Genomic DNA, 22218 nt, shown 5'->3' with positions numbered 1-22218 from the left:
CACCCCCTCGGCCCAAATCCCTAATATGTATATAAGAGAGTCTACATACTTCTAGCTCCTTCCGTCTTTTAGTAATACATGATCGTATGTATATGAACAGTTTCGGGTCTGGTCTGAGCACGTTGTCTCCAGTGTAAACCAGAGCTCCAGAGAAAGGAGGGTAGACATATTGGTTTGTTTTCTGGGGAACCAAATTGAGACAGACTATCCACAGATGTGCCTATGACAACACTCTTTGCCCGCCCAAGTGAGCCATAGAACCGTCGCCCGGAATCGCCGGCCCCTTTAAGAAGACTCGGTCTTCCCCGATGGGCTCCAGCGGCGCCCGCAGCAAAAGGCAAACTTGCCTGGCTCCTTGGGGGTGGGGGTGGGTGGGGGGGAATGCCGCGTCGGGTGGGAGCGGCGAGAGCGCCAGAGTGCGCTGCGGGCTCCTTTCCCTTTCCCCTTTCCTTAACCCTTCCGGGAGCGGGAGAGGAGGATCAGGGTCGTGCTGCAGCGCTACGGAGCCGGGGCGCTGACTGCCCTGGTCTCCCGAAACTTTGCGCGGAGCGTGGGTTGACTAGGCAGAGCCGAGCAGGCTGGCTGGCCTGGGAAGGGAGGGGAGAAGACAGACCCTTCAGTACCCCAGGTCTCTAGCCCGGGCGCTGGAAAGGCGGAGGGTGCAGCCGCAGCGGAGGAGCTGTCCCTTCAGCACCACGGGCTTAAAACTGGGCGTTAAGAAGGCGGAGGCGGGGCAACAGGCGGGGAGCTGTCCCTTCAGCACCGCAGACCTTTGCCCTCCAATGTAACCTCTCGGCCCCCGCCCAGGGGCTGTCTTTTCTCCAGTTTGAGCGGGGGTGTCGGGAGCTGGCGGAGAGCTTTCCTGGGAGGCTGGGGAAGCAATGAACACTCTTCTCAGAGACTCGCCTCCCAGCAGCGCTATTTTTTGCCATCCGCCCTCACCCCCAGCACACGCGCTCGCACACACACGCACGCACGCACACACACACACGCACACAGACCTCTCTGGATTTCTTTGCCTTGAGTCTCCCGGGGCTGTGAGGAACCAGGCGCATCTCAAACCGAGCTGGCAGCTCCAGGCTCCAGAGCCATGCCCTGCACGGACCCTCATGCTCACCAAGCTCCTGAGGAATGAAAGGAACCCAGGGACCCTCAGAAGGCAGCAGTGATGTGGACCAACCTCCTGGAGCCTGCACCCTTCCGAGGGCCATAGGCGACCCAGGGAACTGGAGAGAGCTCCAGACAGGAAATCCCAGCTTTCCCAAAGTCCCTGTGGATGCTGACACAAGGAGACCTGAATTTTTGGAAGGGCCTGTCCTAGGTTACCCAGCTGCAGAGAGATTTTCCCCTCTGGCATCGAACCTCCCTCTCCAACCCCCAGCCATCTAGAGTACCATGAAGAAGTATGAGGATGTGTGACAGAGGAATCCAGATGTTGATCACTACTGTGGGAGCCTTCGCAGCTTTTAGTTTAATGACCATTGCGGTGGGCACGGACTACTGGTTATATTCCAGAGGTGTGTGCAGGACTAAATCTACAAGTGATAATGAAACCAGCAGGAAGAATGAAGAAGTAATGACCCATTCAGGGCTGTGGAGGACCTGCTGCCTGGAAGGTATTTACGAATTCCTCTCAATGGCCCTAAATAATCCAGTTTCTGATATTCTGCTATTCCAGTGTGTCGTTGGGGAGATGGAGGCAGTGATGGGGAAAGAGAGAGAGTTCAAATTATTGCCGAGAATGTGCAGACGTCCAGATTGTTCCAAGCAAGACTAATCCTGTGTGGGATAAAATGGTTGGGTCTTGTTGATTGTTTTTGGTATAAGCTTCATGAGACGAGATTTTGTGGCACTCTAGGCAGCTTCTGCAGTTGAGAAAATGTCTTCAAATCTAAAATCTCTAGGTATATTGTGAACTGCTTTGCTTTGATCTCTGGCTTGAGATGGGGTCTTTGGCTCTGCTTAAGTTGCATTTCAGTGGAGGAGAGGTGAAGGAAGAGAAAAGGAGGGAAGGGGGAAGGGGGAGAGAGAGAGAGAGAGAGAGAGATTCTGACCTAGCCTGGCACACTCTGCGCTATTTCCTTATTTCTCAACATAGTCTTATCAGTTTCTTCTGAGTTTGGTCTAACTAGATATTTTCATGAACTTCCATTGCCAACAAGTTCCAGACTAACATATGTGAACCTCTAAACACACACACACACACACACACACACACACACACACACACACACACACACACACACTTATTAATACATCTCCATTTGGGATCAAAAAACAAAACTGAAGTCTTGGTATTTGGTGTCCACCTGTCTTCTTTCCTAAAGCATCTGCAAACCCAACAAATATATTTCTATGACATTTGCATAAGATTGATTCTCTGAGAATCACAGCATACCACTTCTAATTCAAAAAATTGAGGATTCATTCTAAATTATAATGAAGAGGACAGACCAATTTTAGAATGTCAAGCTCTTAGGTAGCCTGTCTCACCACTAAACTTGCTTTCAGTACACCAGGAGTCACTCGCAGCATCATTGGGCAATGCCTGCATGTCAGTAGGAGTAAACAGAAAAATAGAGAAGGAAACCAAATCTCTTTAGAGCCTATGTGCCTGAGGGAAGGCACTGGATTAGAGGGGCAGAAGGGAGTTTTCTCAGGCTTCTGAGGAATCTGTGAATCTTGTCATAGTGATGAGCAAGGAAATCTGTGTTTCCTATGTGCTCTCCTCCCCTGCCTGCCATTGGTTCTCCATGCCTGCATTCCTACTGGCTGGCATTCGTCAGGGCTTCTTGAGAAGTTGCATTTATGTAAATTGCTTAGGAAATCATGCTATTACATCACTTGCTAGTATAATGTTGCATCATTGCCTGGCCTTCCTCCCATGTTCTGACACTCTGAACAACTGCTCTCCTGACTGTAGCACTACTAGAGTTGATTCTCTTTCCATTGCAAATTTGCAACTGGTGGGAAGCCCAGGTAGGAAAGGACTACTTTAAATGCAACAAGGATTACTGTATTTGATGTCTGAAGACGTGGGTAATGCTGCAAACTATCTGTGTGACCTTGGCTAAGACATTTACCCATCCAACCCTCAGTATATTAGTCTGGTAAATGATTAATTTGGAATAGGTGGTCATGAATTAGCACTAAGCAAAGCTCTTATTGTATCCAAGGTACTGATGGAAATTCTTTCCTAAACATTGACAAAAATCTAATATCTGTGATTATTTGTGCTCAGATATGGTGAAGTCATTTACCTTAAGGAAATATCATAATTCCCTTTCCTATGTTAACAATAAAGAATTGAGTCATCTTTTATAAAGTTGAGATTTGGTGGATGTTTTGATGCTTACATGGTTCCAGGGTTGGCATAAAAAATCTGAGGTGCCTCCCAATCCAGAAATGGCACATACGTAGACCAAGTGTCAGTTATTCCCAATTCTTCTGCCCCCTTGACCTAAACCTGGGAATTCAAAACTAATCACCAATTTTGACCTCCCCTCTTAGGGCCTGAAATTCCTGAATCCTTGCTCAGAATTTCTCAACTGATGGTTTCTCTTTTCTCCAACATCATCTCCTACACCCACAGTTTGTACAAGGAATTGGAACCCCACCCAGGTATTCTGTGGGCTTAGTGGGAGAAGTGAGAATTTGAATCAAGAAGAAATTAGATTAATCTAAGATATGTTCTTGGTCAGGTGAATTCTTCTGAGAAAATTTCCTGCAGTCTCCATGCAATTTGGCCCAGCTATTTTTTTTTTTTTTTTTTACATTTCGAAGTATTAATGCAGTAAGATGCATAAACTTTAATGAACCACAATAAAATTTTAGCTACGTGTACACCCATATACTCAACACCTAGATAGGCCTGGCTGAAATCTGAAGCCAAGATTTTCCTTCATGTAATGAACATATCAAGTGTTCAAGGGATTTGCAGGAACCTCTGCTTTCTGCATGGGAAGACACATGCAGTCAGCAGCACCCATCCTCTGCTGGAATGAAGGTGTACAGCCATCTCCTGCTCAGTATGTCCTGTCTCCCAAAGCCTCAGCATCCTCATTCTTCTGGTCCTTTAAGTGTTAAAGGATAACTGGGGCGGTGGGGGCGGGCAACCATACTTTTTTAAGAGTCATGAGAAAATGTGGCTATTTCATACAAAAGAAGAGAATGGCCCAAAGGGACGTGACAGCTGTCTGCAAATATCTGAAGGGCTGTCATACGGAAAAAAGATTCAAAATGTTCTATGTGGCCTCAAGGGGCTAGAAGTAGGAGCTAGAAGAAAACAGTGTTTACCTCAATATAAGTAACTATCTAATATGGCACGGGGAGCTTTCAGAAGTTATGAGTGGTCTACCACCAAAGATATTCAAGTGTAAGAAAACTACATCAGTTGTTTCCAGTCTTAACTAGTCAGCAGAATCATATGGGGCGATTTAAAAAATAGATTATCAGGCCCCCACAGCTAGGTTCTTTGCCTCCATGGGTCTGTGGTGGATCACTTGGAATCTTAATTTTCTAAAATTCCTCCAAGCAATTACCATATTAAAGCCAACACATGCTGAGCATTTACAATGGGTCTGGGAATGACCATGTGTGTTAGGAAGGATCACGCCTCTCAAGTGAGAGAAGAGATATTTCCAGTTTTCATTTCTATAACTCACCAGAAAGTCATTTATATTTAGCACTTATTATGTGCTAGGATTGTGCTAAGAATTTTGAAAAAATAACTTTCATCTTCAAAGGCGTTCAATGATGCAGGTAAAAGTATTAGCCTCATTTTACAGATGAGAAAACTGAGGCCAGGAGAAGTTATATAACTTGCCCAAGGTCACATACCTAAACTCAGCAGACACTACTTCACCTAAGCCATGTTGCTTCACTGAACACTTGCTAGGGAGCATTAATTCATGCACTAGTGGATAGGTTGCTACTGGTACAAATATTAGCTTGTGAGAATGCCCTGACACATGGGTTTTTCCATTCAGAAGCCCCAGATCCCAGAACACTCAGCATGCCTGTGCAGCCCCTGCAGGGGGGCAGGAGCCACCAGACAGGCAAAAACTCAGAGGCAGCAAAGGACACTCTTTGAATGAAAAAACAATCGACCTATGTAGAGACACCCACAATGAGAAGCCAGAACGAATGCCTGACTCGTTAGCTGGAAAGCACGCAAGGCATTCACAAAGCAGTGCCCCTACCTGCTGCGTGCTTTCGATGGTGGTGTGTGAATTTGAATGAGAACATGTTCAATATGTGATTCTGTCATTAAGAAACCTCTTGAAGTCCTAGTTATAATCAAAGTGATGTGTTTAGATCATGGAAAGACCACTGGCCTAGTAGCAAGGAGCCCTGGGTGCTAATCACATTTCTGTCACTGATAGCTATGTGAATTGCGTACGTTATTTCCTCCTTTGGACCTCAGTTTACCCAGTTCTAAAATGAGAGCTTCAGATAAGATTAGGAAGTAACAAATCCAAAGGTCCCTGTGGACTTGGCAGGTAATGTAAAGTGTGAAACAAACATTTCACAGTCCTCTTACCTCAGTTATATCGGGGTGGGGGAAGGAGTAAGAGTGTGTTTGAGAAGATATAAGGTAACTGAAACTTGGTCTCAGTGTGTGGGCAACAGAGAGTGGTGCAGACTGTGGCACATTGGAAACAATTACTATGTGGCTTGAGTCGATCTTTACTCTGGGGAAATGTATACCAAACTTGGCCCAATATTCCAAGCTTTAAAAAGCTAGATGTTAAATCTCCTGATTTTTAAAATGTGGGCAACTAGTTTAACTGTTTAAACATGCAGTGCCAGCCAAGCCATACTCACTTTACGGCTGAATTTGACCCATGGGCCGCCTTTTGAGCCCTGAAAATTATCTCAAAGCCCCCTTAAATCCAAATTTCTGACATTTTCATTTTTGATTCCTGAATTGCTCTTTATTAGTCAATAATCACTTATTCAATTCATTTAAAAATTGCCTACTAAGAAAAGAAAGCCCACTTAGGATTTTAGGACAGGGAACTTAAAATGATGAAAAAGAGGTTCAATAAACTGCTATTTCTGCTACAGATGGGCCTGGATGACATCAAACATCTGGCTGAAAAACTGAAAAATAAATTAGCCAGTCATTAGAAATTCCCCCATATTTCCAAATCTCCAGATGGTTGACTTTTTCAGCCAGATGGGGTTCCAGCTTTATTTATGTGTTCAGAAGCCTTCAGGGAAGCTTCAGAGGCACAGTTGAGGACAAGGCTGGGAGAAGGACATAAGTATTTTCTATGTGCCAAGCCCATGCTAGGTGCTTTCACATATATTAACTCGTAATTTTCACATCTCCTATCTGCCCCCAGCAGAATATAAACTCCATAAGTACAGGGATCCTTGTCTGTTTGGGGCACTACTATATCCCTAGAGCTTAGAAACAGTACCAAGTAGTCACTTCTGCTCCCCCGTCCTAGATTTAATGCTGCACCTTCCCTTGGACGTGGGTGCAGTATGCATTAGAACACTCTTACTCTCTTCCCTACTCCTGACCTTCTCCTTATTCCTTTCTCTCCACTCTTCTACATTGACCCTAAAGCCCATGAGGCAGATAGAAGAGAGAAATGGGCTGAAGTCTTAAGACAGGATGGGGGAGACTGACCATGACTGTGTTTGGGGGCAAGTCAGGATGGGGAAGGTGGCAGAGGTTGAGGTGTGAGCATGACTAATATTCAGCCAGAACATGTTTGTATAGCCATACAGTTTGTTAAAATGTTGAAATACTTCCCTCCCTGTTGATAAACAACAACTGGTCCAAGTCCCTCACCAAACCCCCACCACTAGCCCTAAGCCCTTCACGGAACCTCTCAAACATCCACTAGACCCACCAAGTAAGAGGTTAAAACCTGGCCCAGCAGGGCCATCACGATCATGTTCCAGCCCTATGGAAGCACCCATTCTAATTGGCTCGTCTGTGTCCTACTTGTGGTTAAATAGTTTTGAATCTTACTCTTAGTTGCGTCATCCTTGATGGAAAGCACTCCTCTTTTTTCTACCTCAAACCCAGCCTTCTGACCCTAGGATTCTACCCATCTTAGAAAATAGATAGCTTGGAAATACTTTTTTTTTTTTTTTTGCTTAATTATTTGAGATGTTATTTCTGGATTGGAATAAAGGCAAATGACGGGCAATCCAAGGTTGGGTGACTAATGTAAGCTATTAGCATGGATGATTGGTGTGGGTAACCAGCACACATCAAGAAAAAAATAAAACAAGAATCAGGCAAAAAGATGAGTGTGTCCTTTTAACGTTTAATGTCATAGAGCAGTATCTAACAAGCTTACTTAAGTGGTCACCTAATTCTCCGGGGGAATGTACCTTTGTTTGACTTAGCTTTTATTATAGATTCAGGCCCAGTTGTATAGTTAGATGTTTACTTGTCGAAAACTTGGGAAGATGCACGTATATTTTTTAGTTCAGTAGAGGTACAAATGATTTCTGTTCATTAGAGGAGATAACCTCAAATGTTGTGGACTATTGCTCACCCTCTAGTACATTAATCAGTTTTATATATAACGTAACGATATTATTTCAGTTTTTTTTAAGATTTAATTTTATTTACCTTTGGCTACGTTAGGCCTTTGTTGCGTGGGCTTTCTCTAGCTGTGGCGAGTGGGGGCTACTCTTCGTTGCGGTGCGCAGGCTTCTCAGGCTTCTCTTGTTGCGGAGCACGGGCTCTAGGAGCGCGGGCTTCAGTAGTTGTGGCACGCGGGCTCAGCAGTTGTGGCTTGCAGGCTCTAGAGCGCAGGCTCATTAGTTGTGGTGCATGGGCTTAGTTGCTCCGCGGCATGTAGGATCTTTCCGGACCAGGGCTCGAACCCAAGTCCCCTGCATTGGCAGACGGATTCTTAACCACTGACTCACCAGGGAAGACCCTCAGATTTTTTTCTTTGAAAAAAAAGTGCATAACATCTTCCTTTGAGCCAGCTTTGTCATTCTGCTGGTTCCCTCACTGATGAATAAAACTTGACATAAGCTCACTGTGTATTTTATGAGAATTATGTTTTTAACGATTTGATTATACTCCGACATGTGGAAGTATCTGCAATGAAAACCAATGTTTCTAAGGTTAAAAAAAGCCTACAAAACTCCAAGGTTGTTTTCCTTTTCCTTCATCCCATGACCCTGCCAGAGTCTACCTTTTCAGTGTAGGAGCAAATGGGCCTTTAACAATTTATGTGTGGCCACAAAGAATATCAGATTGTAGGATGGGCTTTGAGGTCAGGTGGAACTGGGTTCTTACCTGAATCTGCCATTTACCGTCTACAAGACTTTGGAAATTGCTAAACCTCTGAGCATGAGTTTCCTTACCTATACAACGAGGAAGCAAAAGTAGCAAGCACTTTCATCTGTTTCTGCCTTAGTTCTTAGTTGTGTCTTGTGGTTCCTTCATTCCTTCACACCTCTAAATAGTATGTTGACCAGTAGTCCTTGATTCATGCATTTTAGACAAGATCCATTTGCTAAGACAAATGATAAGTCCACTTTCTTATACCACTACCCTTTCTTCCACTACTTTTAGTTCCTCAGTGAGTTTACCTGTGGCTCCAAGAAGAATCACTCATAAAGATTGAGGGTGGCTGGAAAAAAGAGAGACTGGCATCTCATTCCTGGATTGGATATTAGCTTAGGCAGCACAACTGCTCATCTGCTCATGTGCATATTTTAGCAAGGAAGCTGGGAGGCAAGACCAGGGCTCAGAGAAGGAATGGCAGCAGGTCTGCCTGTTTAGAATGGAGAGATCTCTGAGTTGAGTGGATCTATGGTGGATACTTGAGAGCTTGAGCCATTTTGTCAGTATCCCACCCAAGAGAGCAGCCTGTTAGGCAAGAAGACCCTAGACAGGGCTACATGATGTTCATGAAGGGGTTGTCTTTTTTTTTTTTTTTTTTTTTTTTTTTTTGCGGTACGCGGGCCTCTCACTGTTCTGGCCTCTCCCGCCGTGGAGCTCAGGCTCCGGACGCGCAGGCTCAGCGGCCACGGCTCACAGGCCCAGCCGCTCCGCGGCATGTGGGATCCTCCCGGACCGGGGCACGAACCCGTGTCCCCTGCATCGGCAGGCGGACTCCCAACCACTGCGCCACCAGGGAAGCCCATGAAGGTGTTGTCTTGCACAGAGCTACCTGGCCTAGGGGTCAAGCAGGGGCTGAGAATCAGCTCATGCTCCGCTTCCCAAACCATGCATGTTGGTCCAGAACTGAGTCCACCCAAAGGGAGGAGAGCCTGTAAAAATGTTCACAGGGCCAACTGCAGACCCAGCAGCATGGGGCTGTGGGTTGCCAGTGATGGGAGCCAAGGTGGGATGGAAAAGACTGACCAGACTCAGGCACCTCACATCAGGAAGGAAGTTGCAGTGGGAAGACCCCACAGGGCCCTCCAATAACAAATGCATGTGCCTCCGGCGGAAAGTCAACATATAGACTCCTGTGTGCAGAGAACCTGACCATTAGTGTCAGCTGGAGGAAGAGTAGCAATGAACAGTAATGGTTTGCAACCTCACGCAGCTAAGTGAAGTGGCACTTTTGGCCTTTTTTTTCCTTCTTGTTCTCTGCCACAACATATTAAAGGTATTCCCATCTAAAAGAGGGAGGAGTAATAAACAAATAAATACAGTGAGAAAAATAAAATAAAAGAGGGAGGAGTAGGGATACAGCTTTGCAGTCAGATATGCAATTGGAAGTTTTAACAACCAAAAGTGACTGCAAAGTTATGAAATCGGCCCAAAATATCATTAAGAAAATGAGGGATTGGCCATAACACAGTTGAAAGCCAAAATAAAACAAGTACCTGTTTATATACCACTTAGTTGAGACTTACCCATAAACGGATATATGTCATCATGCTTTGTCTCTAAAATTCTAAAAGTTGAAAATTTAATGATGTATGTGCACTGTGATACGTAATTACCTCTCAGGGGTTGGCAAACTACAGTCCATTGGCCAGATTTGGCCCATTGCCGGTTTTTGTGCAACCCACAAGCTGAGAATATATTGTACGTTTTCAAATGGTAGAAAAAATGAAATAACATCTCAAAATATTTCATGACACATAAAAATGATAAATTCAAATTTCAGCATCTATAATTCTGAATGTTGTCAATTTAAAAATTATGGAAATTTGTTTTCTCTGCTGTTGTGTTAACATCTACATAGATCCTTGATTTTGCTACTCGATCTGCAAAGCCTAAAATATTTACTGTCTGGCCCTTTACAGAAAAAGTAAAGTTAGCCAATCCCTGCTATATCTCATAGCAGGAATCGATGATAACATTTTATTTCTAGAAGTACCCTTTGTTTTCCCAAGAATGTTGAATTGCTTTCTTTTTTTCTTATACCTTTTGCCTTTATCATAGACTCTTCAGATCAGGTATTCTGTTGGGTTCTCTTTTCTTTCCCGAAGAACTCTCACATAGTTCTTTGCCCAGACAGTCCTTGTCCTCTTTCTGAGCCATGGAGAGGTTGAAAGAAAGTCAATGAGATCTTCCCCTCTGATGGTCTCTAGGGAAGGAAGCCCCTGGCCAGGTACACAGGGAACAATATCTGCTGGGGTAGGCAAAAGAAGAAAGCTTTGGTAACCTGTGTTCTGATGACAATGAAAAAAAAAGATGCTAGAGACAGACTGAAGGTAAACTCTATCAGACATGGTTACGGAGTGGGTGAGGGTGAAGAAATTGAGGTCCACAACAGGCGGCTGGTATTGGGAGTCTACTCAGAGGTACTCATGCATATAGTTCCACAGATGAGGTTCATATGACTATGAAACTTCATGAAAAATATGATGTGAATGGGCACTTTTATGGAAAGAGTCTCAACCTCCGTAAGTGTTAAGAATCACTAATACAGAGTTTAGGACAGAGATGAAACCTGGGTTGACACTTAGGATGATCCAAGCATAGATGGTAATTGAAGACGTGGAAGTACACAAGAAGTGCCACAGAAACCCCAATGACCACAAAGAGGGAAACTGACAGAACCCTAAGTAACATTAACATTATGGGGCAAGGAACAGAGGAACCTGTGGAAACTGAAAAGAAAAAAAAAAGAAAACTAGAAACAAAAACAGAGATGAAGGAGGAGAAAGAATCCAGGATTTAAATACCATTTTGATGGTCTACTGAGGCTTGCTCTAAAATAATGCAGATGAACAGAAATGTCTGGCACTAGAAGCTCTCTGGCCTAAGACAGTTCCTTACAAGTAAGTTCCTGACATCATCTGTGGGCTACTTCCTGGGTTTGCACAAGAGGGCCTGCTTCCAGGGTAGATCTGCCCCTCCTCCTGGGATCGGTAAGCAGGTGAGATGATAATATGGATCCTGGGGGTTGCATCTAAGGAAGCTGCAGAAAGAGAGAATGGGTCATGAGAACCCTAGGAAGAGGTGCCGAGGAAATAGTAAAATAACAACTAGCTGACACTTAGTGAACACCTTCTGTGTGCCATGCTACAATTACCGGGGCAGATTGCACGTTCATTTCTGGGCTAACTCCTGAGCATTTATTTATTTATTTAACAGACACATACTCTATGCCAAGCACTGTTCTACGTGAGCACTTGACAAACGTCATTTAATCCTTGTGCCTTATTCATAAGGTAGACATTATTATTATCCCCATTTTACAGATGAAGGAATGGGGACCCAGAGGGCACGTGGTTAGTAAGAGGCAGAGCTGGGTTTCCAACCCTACCTTATGCCACCTTTCATTACTGTACTCTACTTGCTTGGATAAACACTAGTATAAAGAGATGCAACTGATTCTCATAATAGCCCAGCGTACAACTAGCAGGGCTCTTCCACCAATAAGGAGACTGAGGCTTAGAGAATTAAAGATCACCTGCTAGGTGGTGGCAGGGCTGGACTTGAACCAGAAGCTTCACCTTAATCACCACACACTGCACTGCCCAGGGCTGGTGGGCTGGGTTTTTCCAACCTGCCCACTCCTATATCCAGGAGAGTCAGTCACTGGCTCTGAACCATCCAACGACTGGAACTATTGTGAAAAATAATTAACCCAGCCTTTGTCAATTTTTATTCCACATCCAGAAAGCAAGATCAAGGAAAAGATATGGTAAAGCTAGCAAGATTTAGATGTTATAGCAGTAGGTTGTGAAGAAACACCACCTCTGGATCAAATGTAAATAAAAAATAAAAGGCAACACCAATCATTTGGAAGAACAGTGTTTCTTTTCCAGAGTCTAACTAGACGCAGGTGAGCAGACTATTGGAGATTCTTGCATCTTCTACATTGGACTTGGGGTGTTTGCAAACTTGAGGGTGCCATTATGTTCGTGGCTGTCCCACTTCCTGAGGACTAGACTTGGGCACATCCTTCATTTGACTTCTTTGAGCTTTATACTCTGTGTCAGGCAGGAGTCAAGTTTTCTGGGTTGGATAATTCTCATACTTAGGGTTCTGCAGCCTGATTCTCATGCAGCAGCCAAGGCCATAAACATCTTGGAAGAGCCCCCAACCCACACGAGACATGGACTAGACGAGTGTACCACCACGTTTGGTTCTTAGTGACCTTGGGCCTGAGTAGGCTAGAAATGGGCAGCTGAGATGAGCTTGGGGCAGCATGACTTAACACCGTCTATCCACGTTTTAACCTGCGTGTTGTAAGAACTATTATCACATATGTTTTGCCATCCAAATACTCTTTATCCACCACATTTCCCTGAACCACTAATCTAGAACAAGAGCCTGGCACATAGTCGATTCTTAATAAATATACGTTGAATTTATTGCTTGTGAGTAGGTAATTTAATTACCTTGAGTTTCTCTTAGTGAATCCATGCTAATCCCTAACCATCATTGTTCTGCCATTATGTGCTTACAAACTACTTTTAAAATAATTTATCCTATAATCCCTGCCACAGTGGATGGTAATTCAGCAGCCTGTATTTTGAGCAAGTATGACTTGAAGATCTCAACATTGTTCGTCCATCACTTTTTTTCCATTTTTTTCCCCCTCAGAAATGATCCAGAGTAGTTTAACAGTCTCAGTTAAAAATTCCCTCAATACCCTGGGTGCAAACTTGGGGAAGGAAAAAAGAAAATACATGTTGTGTGGGATATATTGTGCACAGATCTGGCAGGCACTGTTTCTATTCTTTGTGCTTCGGATTCTGTGTATATTTGGATACCTGCATGTTTAGGAAATGGAATTTCCACCACTCTGTATTCCACAGCATATGGTATTCAGCATCAGGCATAGCTGCCTTGGAATACAATAACACCTACCTGCTAAATTAAAGTGATTCAGAAGCTCACGGGTAACTGTTGAGGTGCCTTCCATCACCTCATCTATTACAAAATTCTACCGTCACCTGTGGAAATTGATTTTGGCATTGAGCAGTTAATACAGATGCATATTTACAACAAATCATTTTGACCCTTTGCAAATCACAGGACAGCAGAACCAATTAGCTGTTCATCAGCTTAAAATGTCTTAAAACATGTACTATCAAGTAAGTCCTGGTTTTTCAAAATATTACTCTTCACCAAAGATGAATCTGGCTTGCAATCAAAATGCCCTAAGTGTTTAGAGAAAAATAAAAAGATCAAATCAAGAGGCAATAATGTTAATCTGAGTCAAAGGTCTGCTGCACAGCATAATAATTGCTCTTTTCTGCTGTTTTACTCTGTGGTGAGTGATGGCTTAGCTCTGAGCAGTGGGAAAATGGCAGGGGTTGGATTCTAAGAGATAATAAGGTCTGAACCAAGGAAAATTCAATCTGGGCCACCCCCGGCGATGATTTTCCAGTTGGAGTCCCTGGGGCTGAGCATAGGAAATGGAGAGTCCTAGCCCAAGACCATGGACTTTCTCCAAACTCTCTTAAAGTAGGCAGAAGTACTGGGGAGGGGAAGGAGGATGAAATTTTAAACAGTGTGGTCAAGTTTGGCTTCCCTGAGAAGGTGACATTTAACCCCAAATCTGAAAGAGGTAAAGAACCAAGCCAGGTGGGAAGAGCATTCCTTCCAGGCAGAAGGAACAGCAAGTACAAAGGCCCTGAGGTGGGGAGGTGCCTGGGGTGTTTAAGGAGCAAGGAAGCCAGTGAGGTTGAACAGGATGAGTGAGGAGGAAAAGAGAATAGGTGAGGGTGTTGAGGCCAAAAGGAAGCTGTAAGAACTTGGACTTAGAGTGAACTGGAAGCCTTTGGAAGAGTTTAATCCCAGGAATGATGTGTTCTTGAATTTGCCATGTCTGAGTCTTCTCCTCACCTGCATTATTTGCTGCTTGATAGAAAGAGCAGTTTGTCCTGTGACCTTCCTTGCTTCCCCCGGGCAAGAACTTCAGTCCTAATCGATAAAGATTTTGCCTCACCTCGCCCTCATGCTTCTCTAAGACTGGGCACAGTGGAATAGCATCTCTTCAGCATTGCCTTCCTTATTCCCCTGAAAACAAGCCATGGTCCCTTACCGTCTTCAGTATTGTATTTCTCATCATGGGGAAATGGGGTTTAAACGAAAGGACAATGACGTGGAAGTTTCTAATGCTTACCAGATCATACAAAGCTCTTGGAGTCATCATTCCTGTAGGGCAACCTCTTCCTGACTCACAGATTCACGCCCTTCTCCCTCTCAAGCTGGCATCTTCTCCCATGCTGGTCCCTCTTCTCAGTCTGGAGAGGCAGTAGGAGCTGTGAAGTAAGTGGTTTGCACTTGAGGGGTGCTCCAACCTGGTCCTCCTGCTCTATGAGGGCTTATTTAGCACCTACTGTGTGCCAGACACTGTGCTAGGTGCCAAGGATTCAGCAGAGAATAAAGTAGACACGGTCCCGTCTTTGGTAAGTTCACAGTTATGTAGGGAAGAAGCTGAGTGCACCCAGGTGAACAGTGCAGAATGCTCCTGGCACATAAGGCAGGGGGTCCTGGATTAGTCAGGGGGACTCATCATCACAGAAATGTTCTCTTAGGGCTTGTGTGTCCCCAAGGTGCCTGGCCTACAATAGGTGCTCAGAACACATTTGCCGAATGCACGAGGAGGGCTTGTGTAGGGCACACAGAGGAGAACTGACCTCTCCCATGTGCTGGCGGCTGGAGTGGACATGAATTCAGAGCCCCTGGCTTCTCATCCTTAAGCAGAAGGGAAAGAGAACAGGAAAACAGCCTACCTCTAGAGATCCATGGAGACAGACTGAGTGATGACACATTTCTCTCTCTTTTTTAAGTTTTTGAACTGTTTCTTTGTTTTGTTTTACAGACAATCCTGGATATTTGATTTTTGTCATGTTTTTGAGTGGCATGTTTTTCCTACTGTATTTTCGTAATTAAAACACTTTTAACATAAAAGTAATACAAAAACATATTCTTAATACCAACTTTTAATGTAAAATAGACAAGGCAAGGTTTCATCCCCTAACCCCCAGAACCACTGCTACTCCCAGTTTGGTGAATCTCTAATATATATCATTTCCCTGTTTTTCTGCTCTACTCTGTCAAGGAGATTAGGAAGGGTATGTTTTTCTCTTCCAGGTCAAATTACTCATAATTTACTCAAAAGCTTTAAAAAAGTATCTTACAATTTATTAAGACATTTAATCATGCACACTATTTTTAAAAACCAAATCCTATGGAAGGGCTTTTAATGACAAGCATCTACCTCAAGGGGGTTCACCCTTCCCTGCTCCAAATCCTACTCCTCAGGGCAAGCTTTTTTTTTTAGAACCATTGCTGATTCATTTCCTCTGGTGGTTACATCCACATCTCTAAATAATATGTTTATCTTCTATTTCTTGATTTATAATCTATTGACTTCCTGCCATAATAGGTGAGGATTTAGCTAACTCACTCCACCCTCTGTATTGATTACCTTTCCAATTTCTAAAAATAACATTAATCTTCATTTCTTTTTCAAACCACCTTGGGTAGAATGTCTTAGCTTCCCACTTTGTAGAATGAGGACGTCCACATACCTTCCCCCACCACACACACCTACCCATGTCTATTGGTTATATTTTTACTTCTTCATGGTCAAGATTCACTCCTTTTGCATTCTATTCTATAAATACGCTAATGCCTTCCATGCTGGAGCTATAGATTGATTCTGGAGTTTGAAAACCACTGAACATTATTATGATTATGTAGACGATGTGTGATGCAAAGCTAAGTTGTTTTCTAGGATTACATGTTTTCCTTTCTGGTTTCAACGTCATTGAAATCTCTGAGTCATTCAAAGATGGAGTCTCCTTTCTAACACTTAACTAGTTGTTCAAAATCATGCCATGTATTTGCTTTGTACAGTTTTCATTTTTCCTCGTGTTTCTGATTGATTCAAAGGGTTTTTTAACAGGTCATTTAGAGCCAAATTAGGTTTTTAAACATAAACCCTGTGGTGGGGAAAGGAACCTTTTGGAAAAATCACTCCTCCCTCCCTTTTTGTCCTGCTTCCTCAGTGCAGTGTAGTAGTTAAGAACTCAGCCTATACAGTCACATTGCTTGGCCTCAAATCCCAGGTCAACCACATACAGTTGTGTGATTTTGGACGCATTACCTAATCTCTCTGTGTCTCAATTTCCTCATCTATAAAAAGGGGATTATTACTCATAAGGTTGTTATAGGGATTTAATGAGTTATTCTTTGCACAGCACTTAGAGCAGTGCCTGGCACACGTAAGTACTAATTTGGTGTTGGTTTTTACCATCTTCCTGTGATAAACAGATCAGACAGAATCTGCCAACAGCAAGGATTCATCCCAGCCATGGATACCACTGTTCTGTGAGTCCCCGAGAAGCTTCACAAGTCTTTGCTTCCCTGAGGCAAAGCCAGTGACATAGCTGATAGAGACCTTACCAGGAAACAAGATTCACGATCTTTGGTGATACATCTTCGGCCCGATTCCTTTCATACTCATTGATGAAGGTGCTCAAAACCTTAGGGAATATGTGTTCTAGAATATCCCCCAGCTGAGCCACACTGGGGAACGATTAGCACCCAGTAAATAACTGTAGCAAGAGCGTACTGAGTGCTTGTATGCATTATCTCACTTGGTCCTCTCAAGAGCCCTGTGGGGTATTATACCCATTTTACCGATGAGCAAATGGAACTCAGAGAAGTAACTGTCCAAATTCTCATAACTAGTGAGTGGTGGTAGAGGGAAGATTCAACCCCAGGTCTTTTAAATCTGAAAACTGATGTCCTTAATGCTGATGTCATAGCCCAGTGTTCTCAAAATGTGTTCTGTTAAGCCCAGGAGTAAGGGAAGCCTCCCAACACCATTTCATGGGGGTCTGCAAAGTCAAAACTATTGCACAGTGTTAATAAGATGTGATTTGCCTTTTTCACTATGTTGACACTTGCACAGATGATGCAAAAACAATGGTGGGTCACACTCCTGGAGCCTGAGCACGAATAACAGCAATGGAACCAAATGGTTCCAGCTCTCGTCGTATGCATCACCACCACCACTCACTCACAGTGAAAGAAAGCGCTAGTTTCACTTTGAAACATCCCTGGTGAAGCAGCAAAAAGGTATTAATTTTATGAAATCCTGAACCTTGTATGTAACAAGATGGGAAAGACACGTAAAGCACTTCCGTCGTAAACCAAAGGCCACCGTGGGTCTCCAGCAAAGGCACTCGTGCAACCGAGTTGCGAGCTGAACTAGCTGCTTTTTCCCCATGAAACACCATATTTACTTGAAAGGACAACTGACGGGCAAATTATGGTTATTCAGGCTTGGGTATTTGGCAGAGACTTTCTCGAAAATGAGCTAGGCGAGCCTGTCATTTCAATGGAACAACTGACAGTATTTATTGCCAAGGGGAAAATTCAAGGTTTTAAGTAAAAATTACAATTTGGCTCCTATCTGCCCCCATGAGTGAATGTAATTTTTTTTTTCTACTGTGTAATGTGCCAGGTTTGGAAGATCTGTATGACTCAGTTGATATTTTCCAAATGACCGATGCATGACGTTAAAAATAATCCCTGGGTAAAAGATTCATTCAAGATGCAGAATTAGAAAGAGCAAGGGATTTTAATGTACTAGAGCATAAAAAGTTAATGAATATGGTTTCAAACTCCACATTGCAACTGGCTGTTAAGAAACTACCGCTTGTCGAGTTTTGGTGTAATATCAAAGGAGACTATCCACAATTATCTTCAAAGGCTATTCAGATTCATCTATCTTTGTCAACCACATATTTGTATGAGGCTAGGTTTTCTTCACATACCTCAACAAAACATGTGGCAGCAGGTCAAATGCAGAAGCACGTATGAGAATTTATCTGCCTTCTTATTAAGCCAGACGCTAAAGAGATTTGCAAAAATGTAAAGCCAAATGCCACTCTTCTCGCTTTTTTTTTTTTTAGAGAATATAGCTATTTTTCGCATAAATATGTTACATATGTTAACACGCTATCGGGTCTATCATTATTTTCAAATGATTTAAAAATAAATATTTTTAAATTTTTTGAGTTTTGTTTTCCAACACAGTAAGTATTGTTAGATTTAACCCATAGAAACATCTCAATAATTTGCACAAGTGTAAAGGAGTCCTGAGACCCCAAAACTGGAGAATCTCTCTACAGCTGAATTTTCACTCTGTTGACAAACTTCAAGAGGTTGAGGAGAGAAACTAAAGAAGCCATTTTCATACTTCTACCAGAAGATTTCCTTCTAGTTCTGTCTTTTCTTCTCCACTGGGAGCTGAAACACAGTCCCTTGGTGGGTTCCCATCTCTCTGTTTTTGAGTTTTCTTTAGTTGCAGCTAAGCTCAGCCATTGTTGCCCCATCACTGGAATGTAAGAGGCAACGTGAGATTTCGGCAGGTGCTGAAAGAGGTGTCTTGGATTAAAATGCAGCCCTGCTGGTATCAAGTTTGACAGGGCCTGAAGGATTCACCGTGTCCTGTGTCTTTGTTCACAAACACCGACAAAGCTTAGCTATGTCCCTACAAAGAGGTCAAAGCTCTGGATTTGTGGTGAGATTCCTTACATGTGAGACAAAGCAGAGGGTAGGGAAACTGAGCTGTGAGTCCTCAAGTTTTTGGTGGATAGGGATTTAAATTTACAAATTGTCTACCTTCTACCTCAAATGATCAGTTAGAGAGACTGAGTGTGAAGATGAAAAGTTTAGGGAATGGAAGGGACTATCGGGGCAGCCACTGAACAAACATTTCTCATGCCCAGTCCCAGTGCTAGGCACTGGGAAACAGAGAGAAATGGGAAATAGAAGGGAGGCTTGGGGATGCTGCCAGGAATGTCTGCTCCTGTTTGTGTGTTGTTGTGTCAGCCCCACATCTATCCCCCTTCTTCTGGTAACAGCACTCTGATTTTTTTTTTGGGTTACTATGTCACCCTATCACTCGATCCTCTGTCCATGTGGTTTGAGTGGAACTGACTCCAGTCTGGTCCTCAGGATGAGCAGGAATGACCTGGACAATTATCATAAGATATCAAGAATTTAGGCTAAACGGTGGTTCTCAGTATGGGATAATTTTGCCCCCCATGGGACATTTGGCAACGTCTGGCAACATTTTTGGTGGTCACAACTTGGTAGGGGCATTGGGGAGTACTCCTGGCATCTAGGGGCATCAGGGATGTTGCTAAACGTTCTGCAATGCACAGGAAAGCCACCGCAATGGAATTTTCTAGTCCCACATGTCAACAGAGCCGGGGTTGATAGCCCTGGTCGAAAGATAATGGGAAGCCATTGAAGGGTTTTAAGCAGAGGAGTGATGTGATCTGAACTGACGTTTTTAAAATTATAGTCAGGTGCCATGTGGAAACAGATTTTAGAAATGTAAGAGTGGAACAGGGAGATAAGCCGCAAGAGGAGGGTGGTGAGTGCTACTGCAATGATCTCAGTGAGGGACTCTAGAAGTCTGGAAAGAAGTTTGATTTGGAAATACACATTTGCAAATCATCAGTGGCAAAGGGTAGAGGATAAGAGAATGAGAATAAGAGCCTCCAATAAGGCTGTGAAAAAGAAGAGAATGGAACCAAAGACAGAGCCTTTGGAAGCATCCTTGTATGGCATGTAAAATAATGAAAATACCTAACATTGTCTGACAGTTTATGTACCAGCCACTATGCTAAGTCATTTACATGATCACATTTAACCCATTTCACAATGCTTATCTTCACCATTTTACAGATAAGAAAACTTAGGCACAGAGAGGTTAAGTAACTGGCCCAAAGTCACACAGCTAGCTAATGTGCAGAGACAGAATTTGAACTCAAATGATATGACTACATAGCCTTTCCCCTTAACCACCATGCTGCATCCCTGGACTAAGAGTTTTCCAAAATAAAAACTACAACTCTCACAAGAACTGAAGGATGAATGTGAGTTAGAGAAATGAAGGGATGAGGGAGTGTTCCAGGAAGAGAGAACAGCACATATGGATGTCTGGAGGCTGAAGTGAGCATGGCGTAATAGGGGAACTAAAACACTCAGTAATGGCTGTAGAAAAGTATACATTCATAGGTGGGGTGAGTTCAGAGAATGGCAGGGGCCAAGTCATGCAGATCTGTGGAAAGTGTGTTAGGTCAGACTTTATCCTGGGGGGCAACAGGAATCCTTTAGAAAGTTTAAAATGGTAGTTAAAAAATCTGACATGATAAAGTTTTCATTTTTGAGGCTCATTGCAGATGGAGTGTGGACTGTGGATGGGGGAATAGAAGAGGAATATTTGAAGACCAGTTGAGAGGCTTTAATGCAATAATCCAGGAGCAATGATGGATTCCCTTGTTAGGGAGATGGCCGTGCTGACGGAGACATCGGCCATCACTTTGGGAGGTGTGTAAAAGCTGGAATCCAGAGAAGTTCCTGTTTGTTGTTTGTCAAGGGTCAAGAAAAATAAAGTCAGGGGACTCTTGTGTTCCTGGCTTCACCTTTGGATGGGCAGTGATGCCTCTTACTGATGGAAAGTTTGTAGGGGGAGTTGGGGAGTTTGGTTTTGAACATGTTGAATTTCTAGCTTCTCACCTAATATTCAAGTGCAGGTGTTAAGAGGGCCATTGGATACACTGATCCAGAACTCGTGAGAGATGTCTTGTCTAATTGCTTCCCCATATATGTAGCTATGCTTTTTGATCAGAAAACAAACATGTACATTCCAAACTCGGTTAATTCTAATAGGGACACCCAGTGACAGGTCATTAGATGAGGTTTGGTGTGACAGATTAACTGATGTTAAAAGTCTGAACGCAACTTCAGGAGGTCACTGCCAGTCTAATTGGGCACAAATGGAGTTTACTGGGTCGTGGAAAGCAAGTTGTGCGTAACCATTGTTTCAGCTCCCCTCCTTCCATTTCTGGCTTATCATCTGGTTTGGGGTGAACATTAAAGAATATTTTCATAAATGGTGACCTTTTGAAATTTGAAATGCTGGTTTCTGGTTAATTTCCATTCCAGCCCCGGGGCTGCTGCTTGAAGGTCATGAGCTTGAAGCTCTCGACTTGTCTCTAGCACTGTGCTCTCAACCAGAATTGGAAAAAGGCAGTGTGGTTTTTATCTTTTAAAGGCCCATCATTTGGATAAAGGATTGTCATTCATCATTGTGTGACCACACACTGAGGATGAAAAATGTATGAAGTGCAGAGTTTATGTTAACAAGACCCAATCTGTTCTGTTCTGGAGAATTGGGGAACATTTTGTTTGATGTCATAATAGTGCAATAATACTGTTGTATCACCTAAAATTCATTCAACTGCAAGTGACAGAAAACCCAATTCTAACTGCCTTAAAGAATAAGAGAGAAAAAGAGATAGAGAGATAGAGCTAGATGAGTGAGCGAGAGAGAGACTGAGTCTATTGGCTCACAAACCTGGACAGTAAAGGTATGACTTGATGTATCGAATTCACAAATACACTATTTCTCTCACCATTCTTTCCCCTGCTTCCTCTCCTGTTGACTCCATTTCAGAGTAATGGATGAGAGACTCGGAGATACAGATACATAACAGCAGCTCTCAGGGCTATGTGCTTCTCTGCTTGAATTCAACAGAAGAATATAAGTTTCTTTCCCAGCAAGTATAAGTCTCATAGTATTTCACTGGCTCTGATTAGGTCTACGTCTATTACCGAACCAATCACTGTAGATGAGGGGTCCCAAAGGGCAGACTGGCCTATGTGCTCCAACCTTGGAGTAGGAGAGGCATAGATCCCCAGAGATAATTATGATGATAAACAAGCATCCGTTACTACATGTCAGGCACTGGTCTAAGCAGTATGCATGC

General features: G+C 43.3%; 1 protein-coding gene across 1 annotated transcript in view; it reads left to right on the top strand.

Moving 5' to 3' along the window:
- The first annotated feature begins 230 nt into the window (after positions 1 to 230).
- Positions 231 to 22218, top strand: part of CACNG3 (calcium voltage-gated channel auxiliary subunit gamma 3) — an 84188-nt gene continuing 62200 nt past the window's right edge. Inside the window, exon 1 of the mRNA XM_027126614.1 lies at positions 231 to 1616. Coding sequence (XP_026982415.1) covers positions 1406 to 1616 — 211 coding nt within the window. The 5' untranslated portion in view covers positions 231 to 1405. The remainder of the gene's footprint in view (positions 1617 to 22218) is intronic.

The sequence above is a fragment of the Aethalodelphis obliquidens genome, unplaced genomic scaffold (genome assembly GCF_003676395.1).
Source record: "Aethalodelphis obliquidens isolate GAN/ISIS:26980383/991018 unplaced genomic scaffold, ASM367639v1 scaffold30, whole genome shotgun sequence".
NCBI classification, from domain to species: domain Eukaryota; kingdom Metazoa; phylum Chordata; class Mammalia; order Artiodactyla; family Delphinidae; genus Aethalodelphis; species Aethalodelphis obliquidens.
The sequence above is the reverse complement of the archived record's forward strand: the minus strand, read 5'-3'. Positions and strand labels throughout refer to the sequence as shown.